We start from the raw sequence: 21,272 nt of genomic DNA, 5'->3' as shown, positions 1-21,272 counted from the left end.
TCTGACTCAGTGATACAGGGAAATGGACAGTGAGAGCTTTCTGACTCAGTGATACAGGGAAATGGACAGTGAGAGATTTCTGACTCAGTGATACAGGGAAATGGACAGTGAGAGATTTCTGACTCAGTGATACAGGGAAATGGACAGTGAGAGCTTTCTGACTCAGTGATACAGGGAAATGGACAGTGAGCGCTTTCTGACTCAGTGATACAGGGAAATGGACAGTGAGAGCTTTCTGACTCAGTGATACAGGGAAATGGACAGTGAGAGCTTTCTGACTCAGTGATACATGGAAATGGACAGTGAGCGCTTTCTGACTCAGTGATACAGGGAAATGGACAGTGAGCGCTTTCTGACTCAGTGATACAGGGAAATTGACAGTGAGCGCTTTCTGACTCAGTGATACAGGGAAATTGACAGTGAGCGCTTTCTGACTCAGTGATACAGGGAAATGGACAGTGAGAGCTTTCTGACTCAGTGACATGTGAAAATGGACAGTGAGAGCTTTCTGACTCAGTGATACAGGGAGATGGACAGTGAGAGCTTTCTGACTCAGTGATACAGGGAAATGGACAGTGAGAGATTTCTGACTCAGTGATACAGGGAAATGGACAGTGAGAGATTTCTGACTCAGTGATACAGGGAAATGGACAGTGAGCGCTTTCTGACTCAGTGATACAGGGAAATGGACAGTGAGAGCTTTCTGACTCAGTGATACAGGGAAATGGACAGTGAGAGCTTTCTGACTCAGTGATACAGTGAAATGGACAGTGAGAGCTTTCTGACTCAGTGATACAGGGAAATGGACAGTGAGAGCTTTCTGACTCAGTGACACGAGGAAATGGACAGTGAGAGCTTTCTGACTCAGTGGTACAGGGAAATGGACAGTGAGAGCTTTCTGACTCAGTGATACAGGGAAATGGACAGTGAGAGCTTTCTGACTCAGTGATACAGGGAAATGGACAGTGAGAGATTTCTGACTCAGTGATACAGGGAAATGGACAGTGAGAGATTTCTGACTCAGTGATACAGGGAAATGGACAGTGAGAGCTTTCTGACTCAGTGATACAGGGAAATGGACAGTGAGCGCTTTCTGACTCAGTGATACAGGGAAATGGACAGTGAGAGCTTTCTGACTCAGTGATACAGGGAAATGGACAGTGAGAGCTTTCTGACTCAGTGATACATGGAAATGGACAGTGAGCGCTTTCTGACTCAGTGATACAGGGAAATGGACAGTGAGCGCTTTCTGACTCAGTGATACAGGGAAATTGACAGTGAGTGCTTTCTGACTCAGTGATACAGGGAAATTGACAGTGAGCGCTTTCTGACTCAGTGATACAGGGAAATGGACAGTGAGAGCTTTCTGACTCAGTGACATGTGAAAATGGACAGTGAGAGCTTTCTGACTCAGTGATACATGGAAATGGACAGTGAGAGCTTTCTGACTCAGTGATACAGGGAAATGGATAGTGAGAGCTTTCTGACTCAGTGATACAGGGAAATGGACAGTGAGAGCTTTCTGACTCAGTGATACAGGGAAATGGACAGTGAGCGCTTTCTGACTCAGTGACACAGGGAAATGGATAGTGAGCGCTTTCTGACTCAGTGACACAGGGAAATGGACAGTGAGAGCTTTCTGACTCAGTGATACAGGGAAATGGACAGTGAGAGCTTTCTGACTCAGTGATACAGGGTAACGGACAGTGAGAGCTTTCTGACTCAGTGATACAGGGAAATGGACAGTGAGAGCTTTCTGACTCAGTGATACAGGGAAATGGACAGTGAGAGCTTTCTGACTCAGTGATACAGGGAGATGGACAGTGAGAGCTTTCTGACTCAGTGATACAGGGAAATGGACAGTGAGAGCTTTCTGACTCAGTGATACAGGGAAATGGACAGTGAGAGATTTCTGACTCAGTGATACAGGGAAATGGACAGTGAGCGCTTTCTGACTCAGTGATACAGGGAAATGGACAGTGAGAGCTTTCTGACTCAGTGATACAGGGAGATGGACAGTGAGAGCTTTCTGATTCAGTGATACAGGGAAATGGACAGTGAGAGCTTTCTGACTCAGTGATACAGTGAAATGGACAGTGAGAGCTTTCTGACTCAGTGACACGAGGAAATGGACAGTGAGAGCTTTCTGACTCAGTGGTACAGGGAAATGGACAGTGAGAGCTTTCTGACTCAGTGATACAGGGAAATGGACAGTGAGAGCTTTCTGACTCAGTGATACAGGGAAATGGACAGTGAAAGATTTCTGACTCAGTGATACAGGGAAATGGACAGTGAGAGATTTCTGACTCAGTGATACAGGGAAATGGACAGTGAGAGATTTCTGACTCAGTGATACAGGGAAATGGACAGTGAGCGCTTTCTGACTCAGTGATACAGGGAAATGGACAGTGAGAGCTTTCTGACTCAGTGATACAGGGAAATGGACAGTGAGCGCTTTCTGACTCAGTGATACAGGGAAATGGACAGTGAGAGATTTCTGACTCAGTGATACAGGGAGATGGACAGTGAGAGCTTTCTGACTCAGTGATACAGGGAAATGGACAGTGAGCGCTTTCTGACTCAGTGATACAGGGAAATGGACAGTGAGCGCTTTCTGACTCAGTGACACAGGGAAATGGACAGTGAGCGCTTTCTGACTCAGTGATACAGGGAAATGGACAGTGAGAGATTTCTGACTCAGTGATACAGGGAAATGGACAGTGAGAGATTTCTGACTCAGTGATACAGGGATTTGGACAGTGAGAGATTTCTGACTCAGTGATACAGGGAAATGGACAGTGAGAGATTTCTGACTCAGTGATACAGGGAAATGGACAGTGAGAGATTTCTGACTCAGTGATACAGGGAAATGGACAGTGAGAGATTTCTGACTCAGTGATACAGGGAAATGGACAGTGAGAGATTTCTGACTCAGTGATACAGGGTAATGGACAGTGAGCGCTTTCTGACTCAGTGATAAAGTGAAGTGGACAGTGAGAGCTTTCTGACTCAGTGACACAGTGAAACGGACAGTGAGCGCTTTCTGACTCAGTGATACAGTGAAATGGACAGTGAGAGCTTTCTGACTCAGTGATACAGGGAAATGGACAGTGAGCGCTTTCTGACTCAGTGATACAGGGAAATGGACAGTGAGAACTTTCTGACTCAGTGATACAGGGAAATGGACAGTGAGCGCTTTCTGACTCAGTGATACAGGGAAATGGACAGTGAGAGCTTTCTGACTCAGTGACACGTGAAAATGGACAGTGAGAGCTTTCTGACTCAGTGACACAGGGAAATGGACAGTGAGCGCTTTCTGACTCAGTGACACAGGGAAATGGACAGTGAGCGCTTTCTGACTCAGTGACACGTGAAAATGGACAGTGAGAGCTTTCTGACTCAGTGACACAGGGAAACGGACAGTGAGAGCTTTCTGACTCAGTGACACAGGGAAACGGACAGTGAGAGCTTTCTGACTCAGTGACACAGGGAAACGGACAGTGAGAGCTTTCTGACTCAGTGACACAGGGAAATAGACAGTGAGAGCTTTCTGACTCAGTGACACAGGGAAACGGACAGTGAGAGCTTTCTGACTCAGTGATACAGGGAAATGGACAGTGAGAGCTTTCTGACTCAGTGACACAGGGAAACGGACAGTGAGAGCTTTCTGACTCAGTGACACGTGGAAATGGACAGTGAGAGCTTTCTGACTCAGTGACACAGGGAAACGGACAGTGAGAGCTTTCTGACTCAGTGATACAGGGAAATGGACAGTGAGCGCTTTCTGACTCAGTTATACAGGGAAATGGACAGTGAGAGCTTTCTGACTCAGTGATACAGGGAAATGGACAGTGAGAGCTTTCTGACTCAGTGATACAGGGGAATGGACAGTGAGTGCTTTCTGACTCAGTGACACAGGGAAACGGACAGTGAGAGCTTTTTGACTCAGTGACACAGGGAAACGGACAGTGAGAGCTTTCTGACTCAATGACACAGGGAAACGGACAGTGAGAGCTTTCTGACTCAGTGATACAGGGAAATGGACAGTGAGCGCTTTCTGACTCAGTGATACAGGGAAATGGACAGTGAGAGCTTTCTGACTAAGTGATACAGGGAAATGGACTTTGAGAGCTTTCTGATTCAGTGATACAGGGAAATGGACAGTGAGAGCTTTCTGACTCAGTGATACAGGGTGATGGACAATGAGAGATTTCTGACTCAGTGACAAAGGGAAATGGACAATGAGAGCTTTCTGACTCAGTGATACAGGGAAATGGACAGTGAGAGCTTTCTGACTCAGTGATACATGGAAATGGATAGTGAGAGCTTTCTGACTCAGTGATACAGGGAAATGGACAGTGAGCGCTTTCTGACTCAGTGACACAGGGAAATGGACAGTGAGCGCTTTCTGACTCAGTGATACATGGAAATGGATAGTGAGAGCTTTCTGACTCAGTGATACATGGAAATGGATAGTGAGAGCTTTCTGACTCAGTGATACATGGAAATGGATAGTGAGAGCTTTCTGACTCAGTGATACAGGGAAATGGACAGTGAGCGCTTTCTGACTCAGTGACACAGGGAATTGGACAGTGAGCGCTTTCTGACTCAGTGATACATGGAAATGGACTGTGAGCGCTTTCTGACTCAGTGACACAGGGAAATGGACAGTGAGAGCTTTCTGACTCAGTAATACAGGGAAATGGACAGTGAGAGCTTTCTGACTCAGTGATACAGGGAAATGGACAGTGAGCACTTTCTGACTCAGTGATACAGGGAAATGGACAGTGAGAGCTTTCTGACTCAGTGATACATGGAAATGGACAGTGAGAGCTTTCTGACTCAGTGGTACAGGGAAATGGACAGTGAGAGCTTTCTGACTCAGTGACACGTGGAAATGGATAGTGAGAGCTTTCTGACTCAGTGACACAGGGAAATGGACAGTGAGAGCTTTCTGACTCAGTGATACAGGGAAATGGACAGTGAGCACTTTCTGACTCAGTGATACAGGGAAATGGACAGTGAGAGATTTCTGACTCAGTGATACAGGGAAATGGACAGTGAGAGATTTCTGACTCAGTGATACAGGGAAATGGACAGTGAGCGCTTTCTGACTCAGTGATACAGGGAAATGGACAGTGAGAGCTTTCTGACTCAGTGATACAGGGAAATGGACAGTGAGAGCTTTCTGACTCAGTGATACAGTGAAATGGACAGTGAGAGCTTTCTGACTCAGTGATACAGGGAAATGGACAGTGAGAGCTTTCTGACTCAGTGACACGAGGAAATGGACAGTGAGAGCTTTCTGACTCAGTGGTACAGGGAAATGGACAGTGAGAGCTTTCTGACTCAGTGATACAGGGAAATGGACAGTGAGAGCTTTCTGACTCAGTGATACAGGGAAATGGACAGTGAGAGATTTCTGACTCAGTGATACAGGGAAATGGACAGTGAGAGATTTCTGACTCAGTGATACAGGGAAATGGACAGTGAGAGCTTTCTGACTCAGTGATACAGGGAAATGGACAGTGAGCGCTTTCTGACTCAGTTATACAGGGAAATGGACAGTGAGAGCTTTCTGACTCAGTGATACAGGGAAATGGACAGTGAGAGCTTTCTGACTCAGTGATACAGGGGAATGGACAGTGAGTGCTTTCTGACTCAGTGACACAGGGAAACGGACAGTGAGAGCTTTTTGACTCAGTGACACAGGGAAACGGACAGTGAGAGCTTTCTGACTCAATGACACAGGGAAACGGACAGTGAGAGCTTTCTGACTCAGTGATACAGGGAAATGGACAGTGAGCGCTTTCTGACTCAGTGATACAGGGAAATGGACAGTGAGAGCTTTCTGACTAAGTGATACAGGGAAATGGACTTTGAGAGCTTTCTGATTCAGTGATACAGGGAAATGGACAGTGAGAGCTTTCTGACTCAGTGATACAGGGTGATGGACAATGAGAGATTTCTGACTCAGTGACAAAGGGAAATGGACAATGAGAGCTTTCTGACTCAGTGATACAGGGAAATGGACAGTGAGAGCTTTCTGACTCAGTGATACATGGAAATGGATAGTGAGAGCTTTCTGACTCAGTGATACAGGGAAATGGACAGTGAGCGCTTTCTGACTCAGTGACACAGGGAAATGGACAGTGAGCGCTTTCTGACTCAGTGATACATGGAAATGGATAGTGAGAGCTTTCTGACTCAGTGATACATGGAAATGGATAGTGAGAGCTTTCTGACTCAGTGATACATGGAAATGGATAGTGAGAGCTTTCTGACTCAGTGATACAGGGAAATGGACAGTGAGCGCTTTCTGACTCAGTGACACAGGGAATTGGACAGTGAGCGCTTTCTGACTCAGTGATACATGGAAATGGACTGTGAGCGCTTTCTGACTCAGTGACACAGGGAAATGGACAGTGAGAGCTTTCTGACTCAGTAATACAGGGAAATGGACAGTGAGAGCTTTCTGACTCAGTGATACAGGGAAATGGACAGTGAGCACTTTCTGACTCAGTGATACAGGGAAATGGACAGTGAGAGCTTTCTGACTCAGTGATACATGGAAATGGACAGTGAGAGCTTTCTGACTCAGTGGTACAGGGAAATGGACAGTGAGAGCTTTCTGACTCAGTGACACGTGGAAATGGATAGTGAGAGCTTTCTGACTCAGTGACACAGGGAAATGGACAGTGAGAGCTTTCTGACTCAGTGATACAGGGAAATGGACAGTGAGCACTTTCTGACTCAGTGATACAGGGAAATGGACAGTGAGAGATTTCTGACTCAGTGATACAGGGAAATGGACAGTGAGAGATTTCTGACTCAGTGATACAGGGAAATGGACAGTGAGCGCTTTCTGACTCAGTGATACAGGGAAATGGACAGTGAGAGCTTTCTGACTCAGTGATACAGGGAAATGGACAGTGAGAGCTTTCTGACTCAGTGATACAGTGAAATGGACAGTGAGAGCTTTCTGACTCAGTGATACAGGGAAATGGACAGTGAGAGCTTTCTGACTCAGTGACACGAGGAAATGGACAGTGAGAGCTTTCTGACTCAGTGGTACAGGGAAATGGACAGTGAGAGCTTTCTGACTCAGTGATACAGGGAAATGGACAGTGAGAGCTTTCTGACTCAGTGATACAGGGAAATGGACAGTGAGAGATTTCTGACTCAGTGATACAGGGAAATGGACAGTGAGAGATTTCTGACTCAGTGATACAGGGAAATGGACAGTGAGAGCTTTCTGACTCAGTGATACAGGGAAATGGACAGTGAGCGCTTTCTGACTCAGTGATACAGGGAAATGGACAGTGAGAGCTTTCTGACTCAGTGATACAGGGAAATGGACAGTGAGAGCTTTCTGACTCAGTGATACATGGAAATGGACAGTGAGCGCTTTCTGACTCAGTGATACAGGGAAATGGACAGTGAGCGCTTTCTGACTCAGTGATACAGGGAAATTGACAGTGAGTGCTTTCTGACTCAGTGATACAGGGAAATTGACAGTGAGCGCTTTCTGACTCAGTGATACAGGGAAATGGACAGTGAGAGCTTTCTGACTCAGTGACATGTGAAAATGGACAGTGAGAGCTTTCTGACTCAGTGATACATGGAAATGGACAGTGAGAGCTTTCTGACTCAGTGATACAGGGAAATGGATAGTGAGAGCTTTCTGACTCAGTGATACAGGGAAATGGACAGTGAGAGCTTTCTGACTCAGTGATACAGGGAAATGGACAGTGAGCGCTTTCTGACTCAGTGACACAGGGAAATGGATAGTGAGCGCTTTCTGACTCAGTGACACAGGGAAATGGACAGTGAGAGCTTTCTGACTCAGTGATACAGGGAAATGGACAGTGAGAGCTTTCTGACTCAGTGATACAGGGTAACGGACAGTGAGAGCTTTCTGACTCAGTGATACAGGGAAATGGACAGTGAGAGCTTTCTGACTCAGTGATACAGGGAAATGGACAGTGAGAGCTTTCTGACTCAGTGATACAGGGAGATGGACAGTGAGAGCTTTCTGACTCAGTGATACAGGGAAATGGACAGTGAGAGCTTTCTGACTCAGTGATACAGGGAAATGGACAGTGAGAGATTTCTGACTCAGTGATACAGGGAAATGGACAGTGAGCGCTTTCTGACTCAGTGATACAGGGAAATGGACAGTGAGAGCTTTCTGACTCAGTGATACAGGGAGATGGACAGTGAGAGCTTTCTGATTCAGTGATACAGGGAAATGGACAGTGAGAGCTTTCTGACTCAGTGATACAGTGAAATGGACAGTGAGAGCTTTCTGACTCAGTGACACGAGGAAATGGACAGTGAGAGCTTTCTGACTCAGTGGTACAGGGAAATGGACAGTGAGAGCTTTCTGACTCAGTGATACAGGGAAATGGACAGTGAGAGCTTTCTGACTCAGTGATACAGGGAAATGGACAGTGAAAGATTTCTGACTCAGTGATACAGGGAAATGGACAGTGAGAGATTTCTGACTCAGTGATACAGGGAAATGGACAGTGAGAGATTTCTGACTCAGTGATACAGGGAAATGGACAGTGAGCGCTTTCTGACTCAGTGATACAGGGAAATGGACAGTGAGAGCTTTCTGACTCAGTGATACAGGGAAATGGACAGTGAGCGCTTTCTGACTCAGTGATACAGGGAAATGGACAGTGAGAGATTTCTGACTCAGTGATACAGGGAGATGGACAGTGAGAGCTTTCTGACTCAGTGATACAGGGAAATGGACAGTGAGCGCTTTCTGACTCAGTGATACAGGGAAATGGACAGTGAGCGCTTTCTGACTCAGTGACACAGGGAAATGGACAGTGAGCGCTTTCTGACTCAGTGATACAGGGAAATGGACAGTGAGAGATTTCTGACTCAGTGATACAGGGAAATGGACAGTGAGAGATTTCTGACTCAGTGATACAGGGATTTGGACAGTGAGAGATTTCTGACTCAGTGATACAGGGAAATGGACAGTGAGAGATTTCTGACTCAGTGATACAGGGAAATGGACAGTGAGAGATTTCTGACTCAGTGATACAGGGAAATGGACAGTGAGAGATTTCTGACTCAGTGATACAGGGAAATGGACAGTGAGAGATTTCTGACTCAGTGATACAGGGTAATGGACAGTGAGCGCTTTCTGACTCAGTGATAAAGTGAAGTGGACAGTGAGAGCTTTCTGACTCAGTGACACAGTGAAACGGACAGTGAGCGCTTTCTGACTCAGTGATACAGTGAAATGGACAGTGAGAGCTTTCTGACTCAGTGATACAGGGAAATGGACAGTGAGCGCTTTCTGACTCAGTGATACAGGGAAATGGACAGTGAGAACTTTCTGACTCAGTGATACAGGGAAATGGACAGTGAGCGCTTTCTGACTCAGTGATACAGGGAAATGGACAGTGAGAGCTTTCTGACTCAGTGACACGTGAAAATGGACAGTGAGAGCTTTCTGACTCAGTGACACAGGGAAATGGACAGTGAGCGCTTTCTGACTCAGTGACACAGGGAAATGGACAGTGAGCGCTTTCTGACTCAGTGACACGTGAAAATGGACAGTGAGAGCTTTCTGACTCAGTGACACAGGGAAACGGACAGTGAGAGCTTTCTGACTCAGTGACACAGGGAAACGGACAGTGAGAGCTTTCTGACTCAGTGACACAGGGAAACGGACAGTGAGAGCTTTCTGACTCAGTGACACAGGGAAATAGACAGTGAGAGCTTTCTGACTCAGTGACACAGGGAAACGGACAGTGAGAGCTTTCTGACTCAGTGATACAGGGAAATGGACAGTGAGAGCTTTCTGACTCAGTGACACAGGGAAACGGACAGTGAGAGCTTTCTGACTCAGTGACACGTGGAAATGGACAGTGAGAGCTTTCTGACTCAGTGACACAGGGAAACGGACAGTGAGAGCTTTCTGACTCAGTGATACAGGGAAATGGACAGTGAGCGCTTTCTGACTCAGTTATACAGGGAAATGGACAGTGAGAGCTTTCTGACTCAGTGATACAGGGAAATGGACAGTGAGAGCTTTCTGACTCAGTGATACAGGGGAATGGACAGTGAGTGCTTTCTGACTCAGTGACACAGGGAAACGGACAGTGAGAGCTTTTTGACTCAGTGACACAGGGAAACGGACAGTGAGAGCTTTCTGACTCAATGACACAGGGAAACGGACAGTGAGAGCTTTCTGACTCAGTGATACAGGGAAATGGACAGTGAGCGCTTTCTGACTCAGTGATACAGGGAAATGGACAGTGAGAGCTTTCTGACTAAGTGATACAGGGAAATGGACTTTGAGAGCTTTCTGATTCAGTGATACAGGGAAATGGACAGTGAGAGCTTTCTGACTCAGTGATACAGGGTGATGGACAATGAGAGATTTCTGACTCAGTGACAAAGGGAAATGGACAATGAGAGCTTTCTGACTCAGTGATACAGGGAAATGGACAGTGAGAGCTTTCTGACTCAGTGATACATGGAAATGGATAGTGAGAGCTTTCTGACTCAGTGATACAGGGAAATGGACAGTGAGCGCTTTCTGACTCAGTGACACAGGGAAATGGACAGTGAGCGCTTTCTGACTCAGTGATACATGGAAATGGATAGTGAGAGCTTTCTGACTCAGTGATACATGGAAATGGATAGTGAGAGCTTTCTGACTCAGTGATACATGGAAATGGATAGTGAGAGCTTTCTGACTCAGTGATACAGGGAAATGGACAGTGAGCGCTTTCTGACTCAGTGACACAGGGAATTGGACAGTGAGCGCTTTCTGACTCAGTGATACATGGAAATGGACTGTGAGCGCTTTCTGACTCAGTGACACAGGGAAATGGACAGTGAGAGCTTTCTGACTCAGTAATACAGGGAAATGGACAGTGAGAGCTTTCTGACTCAGTGATACAGGGAAATGGACAGTGAGCACTTTCTGACTCAGTGATACAGGGAAATGGACAGTGAGAGCTTTCTGACTCAGTGATACATGGAAATGGACAGTGAGAGCTTTCTGACTCAGTGGTACAGGGAAATGGACAGTGAGAGCTTTCTGACTCAGTGACACGTGGAAATGGATAGTGAGAGCTTTCTGACTCAGTGACACAGGGAAATGGACAGTGAGAGCTTTCTGACTCAGTGATACAGGGAAATGGACAGTGAGCACTTTCTGACTCAGTGATACAGGGAAATGGACAGTGAGAGATTTCTGACTCAGTGACACAGGGAAATGGACAGTGAGAGCTTTCTGACTCAGTGATACATGGAAATGGACAGTGAGAGCTTTCTGACTCAGTGATACAGGGAAATGGACAATGAGAGTTTTCTGAAACCGATATGTGCTGTAACAACTATCACAATTCTGATGTGTACAGTATCTGTGTAGAAGTGCACATGCGTGTAGCTGTCTATGTATGTAATAGGAGGTTAGAATTGAATGTGTCTCTCACACCTTCTGAACACATCAACTCTATGCAGATTCCAGCTGAAATTACTTTATACAAATTCTGGTAAAAAATCATTTAAAATTGCAGATCTGCAACAATACAAAGTGGCAAAGACTTTAATCACATTGATCTTCATTGAATAATGAGTTGCAGTCATGCGTGGTAGCACACCTGTAGCATACAGCACGGCGAGGGTCACTGTGAGGAGCACCGCTACACAATACAATGAGTGGATAAGGTGTTATATGTGTCTGATACCACCTAGCACGTCCTCCCATAGTCACTGTGAGGAGCACCACTACACAATACAATGAGTGGATAAGGTGTTATATGTGTCTGATACCACCTAGCACATCCTCCCATAGTCACTGTGAGGAGCACCACTACACAATACAATGAGTGGATAAGGTGTTATATGTGTCTGATACCACCTAGCACATCCTCCCATAGTCACTGTGAGGAGCACCACTACACAATACAGTGAGTGGATAAGGAGTTATATGTGTCTGATACCACCTAGCACATCATCCCATAGTCACTGTGAGGAGCACCACTACACAATACAATGAGTGGATAAGGTGTTATATGTGTCTGATACCACCTAGCACATCATCCCATAGTCACTGTGAGGAGCACCACTACACAATACAGTGAGTGGATAAGGAGTTATATGTGTCTGATACCACCTAGCACATCATCCCATAGTCACTGTGAGGAGCACCACTACACAATACAATGAGTGGATAAGGTGTTATATGTGTCTGATACCACCTAGCACATCCTCCTATAGTCACTGTGAGGAGCACCGCTACACAATACAATGAGTGGATAAGGTGTTATATGTGTCTGATACCACCTAGCACATCCTCCCATAGTCACTGTGAGGAGCACCGCTACACAATACAATGAGTGGATAAGGTGTTATATGTGTCTGATACCACCTAGCACATCCTCCCAAAGTCACTGTGAGGAGCACCGCTACACAATACAATGAGTGGATAAGGTGTTATACAGTATGTGTCTGATACCACCTAGCACATCCTCCCAAAGTCACTGTGAGGAGCACCACTACACAATACAATGAGTGGATAAGGTGTTATATGTGTCTGATACCACCTAGCACATCCTCCCATAGTCACTGTGAGGAGCATCGCTACACAATACAATGAGTGGATAAGGAGTTATGTGTCTGATACCACCTAGCACATCCTCCCATAGTCACTGTGAGGAGCACCGCTACACAATACAATGAGTGGATAAGGTGTTATATGTGTCTGATACCACCTAGCACATCCTCCCAAAGTCACTGTGAGGAGCACCGCTACACAATACAATGAGTGGATAAGGTGTTATATGTGTCTGATACCACCTAGCACATCCTCCCATAGTCACTGTGAGGAGCACCACTACACAATACAATGAGTGGATAAGGAGTTATGTGTCTGATACCACCTAGCACATCCTCCCATAGTCACTGTGAGGAGCACCGCTACACAATACAATGAGTGGATAAGGTGTTATATGTGTCTGATACCATCTAGCACACCCTCCTATAGTCACTGTGAGGAGCACCACTACACAATACAATGAGTGGATAAGGTGTTATATGTGTCTGATACCACCTAGCACGTCCTCCCATAGTCAATGTGAGGAGCACCGCTACACAATACAATGAGTGGATAAGGTGTTATATGTGTCTGATACCACGTAGCACATCATCCCATAGTCACTGTGAGGAGCACCGCTACACAATACAATGAGTGGATAAGGTGTTATATGTGTCTGATACCACCTAGCACATCCTCCCATAGTCACTGTGAGGAGCACCGCTACACAATACAATGAGTGGATAAGGTGTTATATGTGTCTGATACCATCTAGCACATCCTCCTATAGTCACTGTGAGGAGCACCACTACACAATACAATGAGTGGATAAGGTGTTATATGTGTCTGATACCACCTAGCACGTCCTCCCATAGTCACTGTGAGGAGCACCGCTACACAATACAATGAGTGGATAAGGTGTTATATGTGTCTGATACCACGTAGCACATCATCCCATAGTCACTGTGAGGAGCACCGCTACACAATACAATGAGTGTATAAGGTGTTATATGTGTCTGATACCACCTAGCACGTCCTCCCATAGTCACTGCGAGGAGCACCACTACACAATACAATGAGTGGATAAGGTGTTATATGTGTCTGATAGCACCTAGCACATCCTCCCATAGTCACTGTGAGGAGCACCGCTACACAATACAATGAGTGGATAGGGTGTTATATGTGTCTGTTACTATCTAGCACATCCTCCCATAGTCACTGTGAGGAGCACCGCTACACAATACAATGAGTGGATAAGTGTTATATGTGTCTGATACCACCTAGCACATCCTCCCATAGTCACTGTGAGGAGCACCACTACACAATACAATGAGTGGATAGGGTGTTATATGTGTCTGATACCACCTAGCACATCCTCCCATAGTCACTGTGAGGAGCACCACTACACAATACAATGAGTGGATAAGGTGTTATATGTGTCTGATACCACCTAGCACATCCTCCCATAGTCACTGTGAGGAGCACCACTACACAATACAATGAGTGGATAAGGTGTTATATGTGTCTGATACCACCTAGCACATCCTCCCATAGTCACTGTGAGGAGCACCGCTACACAATACAATGAGTGGATAAGTGTTATATGTGTCTGATACCACCTAGCACATCCTCTCATAGTCACTGTGAGGAGCACCACTGCACAATACAATGAGTGGGTAGGGTGTTATATGTGTCTGATACCACCTAGCACATCCTCCCATAGTCACTGTGAGGAGCCCTGCTACACAATACAATGAGTGGATAAGGTGTTATATGTGTCTGATACCACCTAGCACATCCTCTTATAGTCACTGTGAGGAGCACCGCTACACAATACAATGAGTGGATAAGGTGTTATATGTGTCTGATACCACCTAGCACATCCTCCTATAGTCACTGTGAGGAGCACCGCTACACAATACAATGAGTGGATAAGGTGTTATATGTGTCTTATACCACCTAGCACATCCTCCTATAGTCACTGTGAGGAGCACCGCTACACAATACAATGAGTGGATAGGGTGTTATATGTGTCTGAAACCACCTAGCACATCCTCTTATAGTCACTGTGAGGAGCACCGCTACACAATACAATGAGTGGATAAGGTGTTATATGTGTCTGATACCACCTAGCACATCCTCCTATAGTCACTGTGAGGAGCACCGCTACACAATACAATGAGTGGATAGGGTGTTATATGTGTCTGATACCACCTAGCACATCCTCCTATACTCACTGTGAGGAGCACCGCTACACAATACAATGAGTGGATAAGGTGTTATATGTGTCTGATACCACCTAGCACGTCCTCCCATAGTCACTGTGAGGAGCACCGCTACACAATACAATGAGTGGATAGGGTGTTATATGTGTCTGATACCAACTAGCACATTCTCCTATAGTCACTGTGAGGAACACCACTACACAATACAATGAGTGGATAAGGTGTTATATGTGTCTGTTACCACCTAGCACATCCTCCTATAGTCACTGTGAGAAGCACCACTACACAATACAATGAGTGGATAAGGTGTTATATGTGTCTGATACCACCTAGCACGTCCTCCCATAGTCACTGTGAGGAGCACCGCTACACAATACAATGACTGGATAAGGTGTTATATGTGTCTATTACCATCTAGCACATCATCCCATAGTCACTGTGAGGAGCACCGCTACACAATACAATGAGTGGATAAGGTGTTATATGTGTCTGATACCACCTAGCACATCTTCCCATAGTCACTGAGAGGAGCACCACTACACAATACAATGAGTGGATAAGGTGTTATATGTGTCTGATACCACCTAGCACATCATCCCATAGTCACTGTGAGGAGCACCGCTACACAATACAATGAGTGGATAAGGTGTTATATGTGTCTGATACCACCTAGCACATCCTCCCATAGTCACTGTGATGAGCACCGCTACACAATACAATGATTGGATAAGGTGTTATATGTGTCTGATACCACCTAGCACATCCTCCCATAGTCACTGTGAGGAGCACCGCTACACAATACAATGAGTGGATAAGTGTTATATGTGTCTGATACCACCTAGCACATCCTCCCATAGTCACTGTGAGGAGCACCACTGCACAATACAATGAGTGGATAGGGTGTTATATGTGTCTGATACCACCTAGCACATCCTCCCATAGTCACTGTGAGGAGCACCACTACACAATACAATGAGTGGATAAGGTGTTATATGTGTCTGATACCACCTAGCACATCCTCCCATAGTCACTGTGAGGAGCACCACTACACAATACAATGAGTGGATAAGGTGTTATATGTGTCTGATACCACCTAGCACATCCTCCCATAGTCACTGTGAGGAGCACCGCTACACAATACAATGAGTGGATAAGTGTTATATGTGTCTGATACCACCTAGCACATCCTCCCATAGTCACTGTGAGGAGCACCACTGCACAATACAATGAGTGGGTAGGGTGTTATATGTGTCTGATACCACCTAGCACATCCTCCCATAGTCACTGTGAGGAGCCCTGCTACACAATACAATGAGTGGATAAGGTGTTATATGTGTCTGATACCACCTAGCACATCCTCTTATAGTCACTGTGAGGAGCACCGCTACACAATACAATGAGTGGATAAGGTGTTATATGTGTCTGATACCACCTAGCACATCCTCCTATAGTCACTGTGAGGAGCACCGCTACACAATACAATGAGTGGATAAGGTGTTATATGTGTCTTATACCACCTAGCACATCCTCCTATAGTCACTGTGAGGAGCACCGCTACACAATACAATGAGTGGATAGGGTGTTATATGTGTCTGAAACCACCTAGCACATCCTCTTATAGTCACTGTGAGGAGCACCGCTACACAATACAATGAGTGGATAAGGTGTTATATGTGTCTGATACCACCTAGCACATCCTCCTATAGTCACTGTGAGGAGCACCGCTACACAATGCAATGAGTGGATAGGGTGTTATATGTGTCTGATACCACCTAGCACATCCTCCTATACTCACTGTGAGGAGCACCGCTACACAATACAATGAGTGGATAAGGTGTTATATGTGTCTGTTACCACCTAGCACGTCCTCCCATAGTCACTGTGAGGAGCACCGCTACACAATACAATGAGTGGATAGGGTGTTATATGTGTCTGATACCAACTAGCACATTCTCCTATAGTCAATGTGAGGAACACCACTACACAATACAATGAGTGGATAAGGTGTTATATGTGTCTGTTACCACCTAGCACATCCTCCTATAGTCACTGTGAGAAGCACCACTACACAATACAATGAGTGGATAAGGTGTTATATGTGTCTGATACCACCTAGCACGTCCTCCCATAGTCACTGTGAGGAGCACCGCTACACAATACAATGACTGGATAAGGTGTTATATGTGTCTATTACCATCTAGCACATCATCCCATAGTCACTGTGAGGAGCACCGCTACACAATACAATGAGTGGATAAGGTGTTATATGTGTCTGATACCACCTAGCACATCTTCCCATAGTCACTGAGAGGAGCACCACTACACAATACAATGAGTGGATAAGGTGTTATATGTGTCTGATACCACCTAGCACATCATCCCATAGTCACTGTGAGGAGCACCGCTACACAATACAATGAGTGGATAAGGTGTTATATGTGTCTGATACCACCTAGCACATCCTCCCATAGTCACTGTGATGAGCACCGCTACACAATACAATGATTGGATAAGGTGTTATATGTGTCTGATACCACCTAGCACATCCTCCCATAGTCACTGTGGGGCACACCACTACACAATACAATGAGTGGGTAAGGTGTTGTATGTGTCTGATACCACCTAGCACATCCTCCCATAGTCACTGTGATGAGCACCACTACACAATACAATGAGTGGATAAGGTGTTATATGTGTCTGTTACCACCTAGCACATCATCCCATAGTCACTGTGAGGAGCACCGCTACACAATACAATGAGTGGATAAGGTGTTATATGTGTCTGATACCACCTAGCACATCCTCCCATAGTCACTGTGAGGAGCCCTGCTACACAATACAATGAGTGGATAAGGTGTTATATGTGTCTGATACCACCTAGCACATCCTCTTATAGTCACTGTGAGGAGCACCGCTACACAATACAATGAGTGGATAAGGTGTTATATGTGTCTGATACCACCTAGCACATCCTCCTATAGTCACTGTGAGGAGCACCGCTACACAATACAATGAGTGGATAAGGTGTTATATGTGTCTTATACCACCTAGCACATCCTCCTATAGTCACTGTGAGGAGCACCGCTACACAATACAATGAGTGGATAGGGTGTTATATGTGTCTGAAACCACCTAGCACATCCTCTTATAGTCACTGTGAGGAGCACCGCTACACAATACAATGAGTGGATAAGGTGTTATATGTGTCTGATACCACCTAGCACATCCTCCTATAGTCACTGTGAGGAGCACCGCTACACAATACAATGAGTGGATAGGGTGTTATATGTGTCTGATACCACCTAGCACATCCTCCTATACTCACTGTGAGGAGCACCGCTACACAATACAATGAGTGGATAAGGTGTTATATGTGTCTGATACCACCTATCACGTCCTCCCATAGTCACTGTGAGGAGCACCGCTACACAATACAATGAGTGGATAGGGTGTTATATGTGTCTGATACCAACTAGCACATTCTCCTATAGTCAATGTGAGGAACACCACTACACAATACAATGAGTGGATAAGGTGTTATATGTGTCTGTTACCACCTAGCACATCCTCCTATAGTCACTGTGAGAAGCACCACTACACAATACAATGAGTGGATAAGGTGTTATATGTGTCTGATACCACCTAGCACGTCCTCCCATAGTCACTGTGAGGAGCACCGCTACACAATACAATGACTGGATAAGGTGTTATATGTGTCTATTACCATCTAGCACATCATCCCATAGTCACTGTGAGGAGCACCGCTACACAATACAATGAGTGGATAAGGTGTTATATGTGTCTGATACCACCTAGCACATCTTCCCATAGTCACTGAGAGGAGCACCACTACACAATACAATGAGTGGATAAGGTGTTATATGTGTCTGATACCACCTAGCACATCATCCCATAGTCACTGTGAGGAGCACCGCTACACAATACAATGAGTGGATTAGGTGTTATATGTGTCTGATACCACCTAGCACATCCTCCCATAGTCACTGTGATGAGCACCGCTACACAATACAATGATTGGATAAGGTGTTATATGTGTCTGATACCACCTAGCACATCCTCCCATAGTCACTGTGAGGCACACCACTACACAATACAATGAGTGGGTAAGGTGTTGTATGTGTCTGATACCACCTAGCACATCCTCCCATAGTCACTGTGATGAGCACCACTACACAATACAATGAGTGGATAAGGTGTTATATGTGTCTGTTACCACCTAGCACATCATCCCATAGTCACTGTGAGGAGCACCGCTACACAATACAATGAGTGGATAAGGTGTTATATGTGTCTGATACCACCTAGCACATCATCCCATAGTCACTGTGAGGAGCACCGCTACACAATACAATGAGTGGATAAGGTGTTATATGTGTCTGATACCACCTAGCACATCCTCCTATAGTCACTGTGAGGAGCACCACTACACAATACAATGAGTGGATAAGGTGTTATATGTGTCTGATACCACCTAGCACATCCTCCTATAGTCACTGTGAGGAGCACCGCTACACAATACAATGAGTGGATAAGGTGTTATATGTGTCTATTACCATCTAGCACATCATCCCATAGTCACTGTGAGGAGCACCGCTACACAATACAATGAGTGGATATGGTGTTATATGTGTCTGATACCACCTAGCACATCCTCCTATAGTCACTGTGAGGAGCACCACTACACAATACAATGAGTGGATAAGGTGTTATATGTGTCTGATACCACCTAGCACATCCTCCTATAGTCACTGTGAGGAGCACCACTACACAATACAATGAGTGGATAAGGTGTTATATGTGTCTGATACCACCTAGCACATCCTCCTATAGTCTCTGTGATGAGCACCGCTACACAATACAATGAGTGGATAAGGTGTTATATGTGTCTGATACCACCTAGCACGTCCTCCCATAGTTACTGTGAGGAGCACCACTACATTCTATGGGGGGTAATTCCAAGTTGATCGCAGCAGGAAATTTTTTAGCAGTTGGGCAAAACCATGTGCACTGCAGGGGAGGCAGATGTAACATGTGCAGAGAGAGTTAGATTTGGGTGGGTTATTTTATTTCTGTGCAGGGTAAATACTGGCTGTTTTATTTTTACACTGCAAATTAGATTGTAGATTAAACACATCACACCCAAATCTAACTCTCTCTGCACATGTTACATCTGCCCCCCCTGCAGTGCACATGGTTTTGCCCAACTGCTAACAAAATTCCTGCTGCGATCAACTTGGAATTACCCCCTATAGTCTTAGCATTCCGGGAAATAGATGACGGTAAAATGATGGCTTTTGATAATTTGTGTACTAAATCATAGCTGTAAAGCTGGATCTGACTCTGATTGAAGCTTCTGTATTGAGGTTCGTACACATATAGAGGAGAAAGTGACTCATGGGTAGAGTATGTTGTTTTGTTGGAAATACATGAACTTAATATTTCAGGTATTACAAACAAATCATTCTAAACTAACAGTACAATTCTTCTGCACCATTGCAGTGGGACTCCATCAATGAAATGGATGAGTTCTTCAGTCCTATACACACATATCAAGTCTGCAACGTGATGACCCCGAGTCAGAGCAATTGGCTGAGGACAAACTGGGTGCAAAGAGATGGTGCCCGCCGGGTGTACGCAGAGATTAAATTCACCCTGAGGGACTGTAACAGTATGCCTGGAGTGTTGGGCACATGTAAGGAGACCTTCAACTTGTACTACATGGAGAGTGATCGAGACCTGGCCACCAGCACAAGAGAGAGTCAGTTCATGAAGATTGACACCATTGCTGCAGATGAGAGTTTTACCAGTGTGGACCTTGGAGTACGGAGACTGAAACTTAATACAGAGGTCCGGGGTGTTGGCCCTTTGAGTAGACGGGGATTTTATTTGGCCTTTCAGGACATTGGGGCTTGTATCGCCATTGTGTCAGTTCGAGTGTATTATAAAAAGTGTCCATCTATGGTTCGGAACTTAGCTGCTTTCTCTGAAGCAGTGACGGGAGCAGACTCATCTTCTTTGGTAGAGGTCCGGGGCGAATGTGTGGGGCACTCAGAAGAGAAGGACACTCCAAAAATGTACTGCAGCGCAGAAGGAGAATGGCTTGTACCCATCGGGAAGTGTGTCTGCAGTGCCGGTTTCGAGGAACGGATTGATTCTTGTGTAGGTAAGTGAGAAACTTCATCTCTCCATGTTCTAATGAGAAAATAACCTCCAGCATCTTATTCATTGAGGAATAACCCTGCATTAAAAGCTTTCATTTGTAAAGAGAAACTTATTCTAGAGAAAGAGATTTTCTAGAGAGAATAATGCAGAGTCATGATGTTCTAGACCAGTGGTTCTCAAACTTGGTCCTCAGTTTCACGTTTTCCAGATTACCCAGCAGGTGCACAGGTGCACTCATTGCTCACTGACACATTATAAAAGATCCACAGCTAGAGATACTGTAATTA

The 21,272-nt window shown here is 45.4% G+C and overlaps 1 protein-coding gene across 1 annotated transcript in view; it reads left to right on the top strand.

The window, feature by feature from the left end:
- LOC134966869 (ephrin type-A receptor 8-like) overlaps positions 1 to 20,994 on the top strand; it is a 272,397-nt gene extending 251,403 nt beyond the window's left edge. Inside the window, exon 3 of the mRNA XM_063943908.1 lies at positions 20,323 to 20,994. Coding sequence (XP_063799978.1) covers positions 20,323 to 20,994 — 672 coding nt within the window. The remainder of the gene's footprint in view (positions 1 to 20,322) is intronic.
- The last annotated feature ends 278 nt before the right edge of the window (positions 20,995 to 21,272 follow it).

Source organism: Pseudophryne corroboree, chromosome 10, assembly GCF_028390025.1.
Source record: "Pseudophryne corroboree isolate aPseCor3 chromosome 10, aPseCor3.hap2, whole genome shotgun sequence".
NCBI classification, from domain to species: Eukaryota; Metazoa; Chordata; class Amphibia; order Anura; family Myobatrachidae; genus Pseudophryne; species Pseudophryne corroboree.
This window is presented reverse-complemented; position numbering and strand designations above follow the sequence as displayed.